The following is a 9,804-nucleotide window of genomic DNA, read 5'->3' as shown; positions in this document are numbered from 1 at the left end:
GTCATTGTCCTGCAAAGTAGTATGCAAGCTTCGAAACAGCTTAAGACTCTCAATAAAAGAGATCAAGGTGGGGTTGGGGATTTAGCTCAATGGTAGAGCGCTTGCCTAGCAAGCGGAAGGCCCTGGGTTTGGTCCCCAGCTCCGAAAAAAAGAAAAAAGAAAAAAAAAAGAGATCAAGGTGACTTTTAAGAAAAATGTCAGTGACAAGAATTCAAGAAAGGGCTGTGTGGTATTAATAAAAATACAAGGGAATAAAATGTCAGTGCTTTAAAATGTGAGAGGAAAACAAGCAGATATTTCTGTAGTACCAAAGGAAACAATTCCTGTTTGGCCATTTCCCACGAAATGGATTACTTTGTGTAGTCTTCACAGCTCAGGATATAATGTGCTTTGGGAGAAGGGGGAGAGTAACATTTCACTGTTGTTTACTGTGTAGCTGCCTCTCCAATGCAAACATAATTCTGAGCATAGCATGTTGTCTTTTACTTTAGAGAAATTCCCACATGGCATTTATCAACCGTGATAAAATACTGCAGTTACTCTTCTTAGAACTTGGGGGAAACCGATCTGTACTTGTTCAGAGCTCTAGAGAAAGGGTTTATTTTAAGTCCATCCAAAGCATAAATTACATTGCAAATCTTGGGTTTTGCAGTTTTTTAAGCACTCCCGTGTGCGTGCGTGCGTGCGTGTGTGTGTGTGTGTGTGTGTGTGTGTGTGTGTGTGTGTGTAAAAAAATTAAGGGCCTTAAGAGACAATAGGCTAAGAAAGAAAATAATGAACATTACAATAATAAGGTTAAAGAGATGGCTCAGTCATTAAGAGAACTGGCTGCTCTTTTATTCCCATCACAACCATCTATATCTCTAGTCTCAGGGCACCCAGTGTCCACTTTTGGTCTCTGCAGACACCGCACACATGTGGTGAACAGACATATATGCAGGCGAAACATCCTTACCATAAAATGAAATGAAAAAAAATATGATGACAAGTTGCATAAAACCAGGCTTGAAAAGAATCTTGATTAGAACTGGGTGTATCTACCATAAGGCAAAGGGAGAAGGAGCCAAAGGCAAAAGGACGGCGTGGTCATTCCTTGAGCAGATACGAAATATACATGAAGTTGTGTTTACTGGCTTTACTTCTGTAGGAATAAAAACTTTTCTTACGAAATATGTTTATAATGTTGGTTTTTCATTCTTTATTAAGAGTTTAAAATATAGTTTGTATTAAACTATCCGGGGCAAGGTAACTCCAGTTAATTTAGGTGAGGTAGAAGGGAGAGTTGAAGAGTAATAGGGAACAGTTCTGTTTTCTGAAGAGTGGCTTTCGGTTCACCGCGGTTTACATCCGGTGCAGAGACACCGCTGAATTCCAAGCTGAGATCTCAATTTCTGTCTCTTTCCCCTGGCTGCAATTGTTTTGTTAATGAACTGGTCATCCTTGAAAACACTTGTGATATTCTGAAAGTAAGCTGAACATTTATCGAGGTCTCGGCACTGTTCAAAGGACTTTAGGAATTTCCAAGAACAGCTGTATGTATGGCTATACGTGGTCAATGCAGCGAACAAATATATGTTGTCTGTGAACACACATGATCCCCCTAAGATTCCGTCACATGACTTTGTGTGTGTGTGCATGAGTCTGCATAAGGAGAGCATGCGCACTTGAGTATACACATACATTCAAAAACATGCACTCACACACACACACATACACACACACACACACACTTGCATGCACACATGGGTGTGAAGACATAAGCAGAGGCTAGAGAGGATGCTGGACTCTGGAAGCAGGAGTTAAAACAGGCTTTTATGACACACGCAGCTCGTTATGTGGATGCTAGAATTCAAGTTCTCCCCCTCACAATCAAGCAGAAAGCACTCTTAATTGCTGAGCTACCTTTCCAGCTTCTATAATTTTTGTATGCACATATATTTATATACATGTATAATATATGTATATAGATGTATGCACATGTGTATAATTATGTGTACAGATATACATATAATATACTAATATTATCACACTGTATATTTCCAAGTGAACCAAATGTCCACTTGTTTTTTAAAAAGACTTTTTATTGTGTAAGTTCAAGAGTTGGTGAAAAGAGGCACAACTTGTCCATTGATGTAAATTTAGAGTAGTCTGGGATCCATGTCTTCCCTGTGTAACTTTCCCAGGGTCTGTCTGTCATGCTGAAGTTATCTGTGTCCTCCCTGAAAACCCATGAAGAAGAATGGTAGAAGAATAATTTAATAGTTTGTAAGAATCCACATGGATTAGGCATGAGTGAAAGGGGAAGCCCTTGGTCCTGCCAAGGTTGGACACCCAGTGCAGGAGAATATGGGGGGCAGTAAGGGGGATGTATAGGAGGAATACCCATATGGTATTCTGAAAGTAAGGGGAGGGAATGGGGGCTTATGGACAGGAAACCGGGAAGGGGAATAACGTTTGAAATGTAAGTAACGAAATATATCTAATAAAAAGTTAAAAAAAAAAAAAAGAATCCACATGGGTATGGTCCATCTAGGACTCTACCAAAGATTTCACACTCTTTCTCTTAGGTTGATCTTCAGGACAAGTCTGTAGAACTGGTGTTTTAACCTCTCTTTCCCAGTGAGAGGAATTTGTATAAAATTAGTATTCCATGCCAAAGCCAGCCTGTGTGCAGCACGGCACTGGCCTAGCACATGGAATTATATCTCCAAGCAATTTGATGTCTATATAGGAAGGCTTCCAAGAGGTATGCCTGACACAGTGGTACAAAACACAGATATAAAAGGATTTAAAACAAAAGTCCACTTCAGTAGGTTACTGTACTGAGTCACCATGAGGATTTTTTGTTTTTACTGAGAAAAATATGTTTCACTATAAAAAGATATGATAATACAAACATACAAAGTGGTGACTCTATGTACAAACCTGGTAACAGGTCAGACATCACATACAATTAGTGGAAGGCAGTCTCTAACCTCAGAAAATCTAAGTCTTTGTGCATCAGAGCCTATGCCTAGTGTATCTTAGACAAAGAAGGAATAGCAATTTTATACTTTATGAAAGGTTCAGGGCAAACTGACAAATTTCAAATACTTGCCAACTGCACGTACCAGACCACGTGTAACAAGAATGTCAAAGCAATGGTGTTTTGCTTACCTCATTTTATGTTTCTTAAAGATAAGTTAATAAAAATATATTAAGTGTGTGCCTATATTTTTCCTGTAGTGCTCAGCTTCTTGTGGTAAAGGCATAAAGTACCGGGAGGTTCTCTGCATTGATCAAGTCCAAAGGAAACTAGAAGAAAAATATTGCAGTCATTTGCATAAACCTCGGACTCACAAACCTTGCAGATCAGGACGATGCCCTTCGTGGAAAGCCAATAAATGGAAGGAGGTATGTGACATTTTACAACCGTCACCTGTCATCTCTATTATCTATCTATCTATCTATCTATCTATCTATCTATCTATCTATCTATCTATCATTTATCTGTCATCTACTTATCTATCTATCATCTATCTATCATCATCATCTATCATCTCGAGAAATCTGTATTTACATTTTAACAACCCAAGCTCAGTAGTCGTTTGTAGTAGCTTGGAAAGGTTTATTTCTTCAAGGTGTCTTTTATTGTAGCATTTTTTCTGCACTGTGCTCAACGCTGTCACTGTGGTTGCATTCGCTTAATTCTATTGGTAAAATAATTTAATGACTTCAATTTTTGAGGTGATAAGTTCTCAGAGACTGTGCTAATGAGGCTTCTAAGCTTCATGCTAAGCTCGAGGCTTCTGATGTGATCTAGTTTATCGAACAACAAACCGTATCCACAGTGACGTATACAGTAATGGCTTTGTCTGCATCTCGGAATCTTGGACTTGAGTTAAGACTGCATCCTGGAGAGACAACTAGTAAATTGCATGCAGAATTGCAACCGGAGACCAAAGAAATGTGGTGCGAGCTCTAGGTGGCTTTGGATGGGCTAAGAAGTCTCAGTGTGAAAGAAACTGGTAAATGAATAAGGTGCAGGCTGCCAATTCAACTTTGAAAGAAAATTGTTTGTATCTTTCATTGTAAATTGTCCATTAGCTTGGCACTGATCAAGGGAGATGGGAATTCTGGAAGTTTCCCCTGTAGGTGCAAGTATCCATGTGGATGGCACTTGGGGTCACAGTTAGGAGTTAAAACACTGAGGGATCTGTTCACTGTGGGGTTAACAAGCAAAGCAGGGATTCCGAAACACAAATCCAAAACAGCGCCCCGCTCCCCTGTTTCTAGGAAGCGTGTGTAAGCGGGTGGTGAGTTCATTTGCTCTTTCTCATGACTCAAGTTTTTAATTTCCCCCTAAAGCCACACATCTGGAAAGAAGACACAAATGGTCTTATAAATCAATGTTTATCACCGTTTAGCAGCAGCCATTAACGTGCACCACAAAATACTTACATCGAAAACGTTATCCTGTGCCAGATGAAATGCACCCCATCTGAAAGACGTCACTTGAACAATCTGGCCAGTCATTTTTTTCAGACCAGTCTCTGTCATGGAGGCATCGTGCAAGGTGGCGCTAGAAATGAATTCATTTGACGGTTCTTATATTAGAGCAGTCTAAGGCTACGGTTTATACAATTGGCACAAAGAGGCAGGCAGCAATTATCTTGCGAGTCCTTCTGAAACCACACATGTGTAGAACACATTACCAGATGTAGTGCAGGGACAGCCTGCAATTGCTGGCTTCATGTCAGTACTTTTTATAGAATAAATCAAACAGCAAGACCCACACAAGTGGCTATTTGTTTGTGTCACAGACCCAGGGACAATGTGGATGAATGGAGCTTCTATGACAAGAAAAAAAAACAATTACAAAAGATGGGGGACTTTGTACTGAGCACCCATGTCTTTCTTGGTTTTAGCCCCTGAAACTCATTCCTTTAGCAGAACTTGCGTCGTTTCACCTTTGGTAGTCATCGAAGACAGCTTCTTAGAACAAATGATGGGTTTGCTATTATGGGGCGGATGTCAAAGGCCAGAAAAGCTCCCCCGTGACACAATTATGGACAGATGTAGCACAGCAGAGAAGGGTGCTGCTGACCCACAGGAATGTTGGTGAACAAGAACAACTAACTCTCTCTTACTTCACAACCATGCCTCTTGGTTCAGCCTGAGCTCAGCTTGAGAGTTGTCCACTAAGCACTGGAAATATCTGTGGATCCTGTGGTCCATTGACTTTTCAGTATTTCGCTGTCTTTGGGAGAACTATCCTGCTGATGTTCTGCACATCTTGGGCCATGAGGGATACAATGGTCTTCTAAGCTCAATAAACCCAAAGCAGGACGACATTGAGGAGTACATCGGTAAAGAGACAGCGAGTCCTTTTGTAACTAATTCACCATGTTCAAGCTAAAACAAATGTGGCCACGTGTCAAGGAAGGTACTTGGTTAAACACGATAGCCATTGTCTTTGAGACAGCACAAGATGGTAGCCTGAAATAGTTGTGTAAAAGTTAACATGAGGTAGGTTTCAGTCTTACCCGTTAAAGACAGGGGTAAGTTACACAAGATACAGTCACAGTCGTATTTTAAGTCACGCTATAAGAAAGTAGGTAATGGCTACTGCACACCCAGGGAAGCTATTGTAAATCTGGGGAAAGATGGTGATGAAACCCTGAGCTTACTCATCTCCCTTTGATCAAGGACAACAGGCTGGGAAATTTAGAAAGGAATTTAGAAAGGACATCGTTCTACTCTATTTGACCACATTAACAAGGTGGCTATGATACAGGTCCCATACTTTCTCAATAGATAGAGGAACTGAGAGACCCCACTGTGTGACAGACACACTGTGGGGAGTAAGTAAAGGGAAAGATGGATTCCATATTGTTCATTTGAGCAATTCTGTAAAGAGCAATGATCTCTATATAAAGCAGCATGTGCTACGAGTATAATTTACTTACTTAGATTTGATGTAGGAAACGATCTTGAGGAGCACATCCTTCTCATGGTGTCTCTGTATGTATTCATTTTAGGGAAGAGATCCATGCCGAGAATACAGAAATCTAGAATCTAATACCGCTATTCAAGGCCTCCATGATTATTTTTCTAAATGTATGTTATGACCAAAAGACAAAAACCAAACAAACCTCATGTTTTGTTCACTTAAAACGAAACAGTATTTGTTTGGTTGAACTTCTTGCTCAGAAGTTTTTATTTGCGTGGGGTGGGGGGGATATTTTTTTCTAAGAATCCATTTTGAAGGTAACAGTGAGGGTCTTGGCCAAATACAGTTTATTTTCTCAAATTGTCTGGATTGTTTTCAGGGCTATAAAACAGGACTATTTTACGGGCTAATCATGTTTGTGAGAGGTTCAGGTGAGCTAACCTGCACGTCTGTCTGCCCAATACGCTTGGTGCAGAGCATGCATTTTTATCTCTACACTGAGGGTTACATGACTTTTAATGAGCACAGCACTCCGGTCAGCATAAGCCGTAGGAACGTGCACAGTATTCAGACGTGAAGAGACAGAAAGTCTCTTTGAAGTCTGTGGCCGCTCGTTATGTATGCAAGCCAGAGGGATCCGACTTGGCAGCCACTTAAGTGAAGGCTGCCATGCTTTGTAAGAGGGATCTAAGTCACTGGGTAAACTCAGATCTTAGCTTTTGTGAGATTTAAATACTTCTTCTAATAATAAAACATATTTTGCAGTTAAAAAAAAAAGGAGATTTGATCCTCGGGGGTGCTGTAAAAACAGAGAGCTTGAAAAAACAGCTAGAGTGTTTTCTTATACTGTTTCTACTGAGAATACCTGTGAGTCTTCAAGCAGTGCTGCCCCGTTCGATCCCCAAGCCTTTCTGGAGTAACATGAGACACAGACAACCAAATTTATAATTAATAAACATTCTCCAACCTCCTACACATATTTGTTAACGCTGGCCTCACAGCTCTCTGCTGTCAGTATCTGCTACATGGGGACTACTGGGTTTGCAAACACCTCTTGTCATCCCAGAGCTGAAAACTTGCTGAGGCTTCATTCCTAGGAGTGCAGTGTGGGCTAAATGGAGAGGGCAAAGCTTAAAAACAATAACTTCATGAAATTCATAGGCAAAAATGGATGGAACTAGAAAATATCATCCTGAGTGAGGTAACCGAATCACAGAAAAACACACATGGTATGCACTCACTGATAAATGGATATTAGCCCAAAAGCTTGAATTACCCAAGATACAATCTACAGCCCACATGAAGCTCAAGAAGAAGGATGACCAAAATGCAGATGCTCCCACTCCTTCTTAAAAGGGGGAAACAAAAATATCCATAGGAGGGGATATGGTGGCAAAGTTTGGAGCAGAGACTGAAGGAACGGCCATTCAGAGACTCATATATATACACATGTGACCCATATATATATATATATATATATATATATATATATATATATATATATATATATATATATATACAGCCACCAAAACTAGGTAAGATGGATGAAGTTAAGAAGTGCATGCTGAAAGGGAGCAGATATAGATGTCTCCTGAGGGACACAACCAGAGTCTGATAAATACAGAGGCGAATGCTAGCAGCCAATTATTGGACTGAGAATGGGATCCCAAGAGCTGAAGAGGCTTACAACCCCTTAAGAACAACAATGCCATCCAACCAGAGCTCCCAGGGACTAAACCACTACCCAAAGACTACACATGGACAGACCCATGGCTCCAACTGCATATGTAGCAGAGGATGGCCTTGTTGGGCACCAATGGAAGGAGAAGCCCTTGGTTCTGCCAAGGTTGTACCCCCAGTGTAGGGGAATGTTAGGAAGGAGGAAGACAGGTGGATGAAGAGGGGAACACCCTTATAGAAGAAGGGGAGGTGGGTATAGGGGGCTTATGGACAGGAAGCCAGGAAAGGGAATAACATTAGAAATGTGAATAAAGAAATATCCAATAAAAAATAATAAAAATGAGAAAAGAAAAAAAAGAAAATTAGTACATCAAAAGCCTTAGAAATTATTGTTTAGTGGCAAATGATAGGCACAGTGTTAGAACTTATGTGTCATTTAAAACAATGCAGCAGCCCTATGCTGTGACTTTTATGGACATTAAGTATATTTAATTCAGGAAAAGATTACCACACTGGGACACCATCTAGCATAGCCTTATTCAGCTGACAATTTCTGAAAACTTGAAGTACTTTGTGAATGACAATGTAACTTTGTGAATAACAGTGTTTTTTTAAAATCCATATCTTTATACAGAATCTCTAGACAACACAATAGTAAACACAGTCACTGTACAGACTTTTCTATCTAACATATGATACAATGTCAGGCCATGTCTACAACAAATAAGAAAGAGTACAATGTTCTGGTTTGTTATCAGTATGTGATTCGGTATGTGCTAGCTGTCTTGTTCAGACCCTCTGGGTTCCTTCCTAGTGCTCTGTGACCTGTGGGTCTGGGGTACAGCAGAGGGAGGTGTACTGCAGACTGAGAGGCACTGGTCGAGTGGCTGAAGACATGTGTGAGCCTTCTACCCGGCCTCAGGTGCAACGGCCATGCTGGCATCAGGACTGTACGAGGTACCAGTGGACAACAGGAGACTGGCTAGACGTGAGTGGTAACAAGGGCCTGGCCTTTAACTGTGCTTTGTAATTTTTCAAAACCTTATTAACATCATCTCGCATTTGCGCATGCGTATGAGTGCGATGGGAATGTGTGAAAGCTGTTGGGTGCTGCTGTGTGTGTTGTTGTGGGGGTCAGAGGACACTGCGGGTTCTTAGAGTTAAATGTAAGTTGACAGGCTTGCTCTTCAGCGCTGTATCTGCTGAGCCCTCCTTTCACCCCCTTCACCCCCTCCCCTCCCCTCCCCTCTCCTTTCTTTCCCTCCCTCCCCCAGCCCCACCCCGCCTCCTCTCTTTCTACCCTGTCTTCCCTGCCGCTTTATTTTGAGGCAGAGGCTCTTGTAGCCCTGGCAGCCCCGGAACTCCTAATCCTCCCGCCTCCCCGCTGGAGTGCCGATTTTACGGTTACCTACCACTCCATCCACGGCTTGATGAGCAAACTTGCTGGGACCGTGCACATAGGAAAGTGTTATTGGTTTTCCCATTGTGTTTCCAGTGTTCAACATCCTGTAAGAAAAAGGAGACCTATCGGCTGGTGAAATGCGTGAATGAACGAAACATGCAAGTGAATGAAAGTCTCTGTGACCCTTTAACGAAACCCGTTTCGATCAAAAAGTGCAGGAATTCTCACTGCAAGTACATGGTGGTGACAGGAGACTCGTCGCAGGTAAGGTCGCTTTTGGTTTCTTTTCCTGTGGCTGTCATAAAACACCCTGGCCAAAAAAAAAGGGTCTTGGATGCCGGGGTTAGAGCTACACCTTCCTGTGATTTAGAATAGTTGGGAATTAACTGGATTGGGAATGTAAGTTTTCCTCTAGGGAAGCAGTTCTTAGCCTGTGGGTTGTGACCACGTTTGGCTCCAATGGCCCTTGCACAGGGGTCACCTAAGACCATCTGCGTATCAGATATTTACATTCAGATTCATAGCAGTAGAAAATTAGTTATGAGGTAGCAATGAAAATAATTTTGTGATCGGGGGTCACCACATCATGAGGAACTGTCTTAAGGGATACAGCACTGGGAAGGTTGAGAACCACTGCTGTAGGGTCATGACCTCACCAGCTATGAGTAGCTGACTAGTTGACCGTATCAGGGCATGGATCCTTTCTTAGTAAGCGGGCCTTCAGTCCAATTAGGATTCCAAGATCTGGGTCTCTAGTTCACCCTTGAGTCTATCTTGCCATGGTGGATGT

At 41.6% G+C, this 9,804-nt stretch overlaps 1 protein-coding gene across 5 annotated transcripts in view; it reads left to right on the top strand.

The window, feature by feature from the left end:
• Positions 1-9,804, top strand: part of Adamts20 (ADAM metallopeptidase with thrombospondin type 1 motif, 20) — a 131,788-nt gene that overhangs the window by 104,853 nt on the left and 17,131 nt on the right. For all 5 annotated transcript variants that reach the window (XR_005487344.2, XM_039080333.2, NM_001421315.1 and 2 more), the window contains 3 exons: positions 3,226-3,393; positions 8,427-8,600; positions 9,108-9,278. Coding sequence is in view for 4 of the 5 variants with exons in the window: in XM_039080333.2 (XP_038936261.1) it covers positions 3,226-3,393; positions 8,427-8,600; positions 9,108-9,278 (513 nt within the window). In the remaining variant the exon portion in view is untranslated. The remainder of the gene's footprint in view (positions 1-3,225; positions 3,394-8,426; positions 8,601-9,107; positions 9,279-9,804) is intronic.

Source organism: Rattus norvegicus, chromosome 7 (assembly GCF_036323735.1).
Source record: "Rattus norvegicus strain BN/NHsdMcwi chromosome 7, GRCr8, whole genome shotgun sequence".
NCBI lineage: Eukaryota > Metazoa > Chordata > Mammalia > Rodentia > Muridae > Rattus > Rattus norvegicus.
The sequence above is the reverse complement of the archived record's forward strand: the minus strand, read 5'-3'. Positions and strand labels throughout refer to the sequence as shown.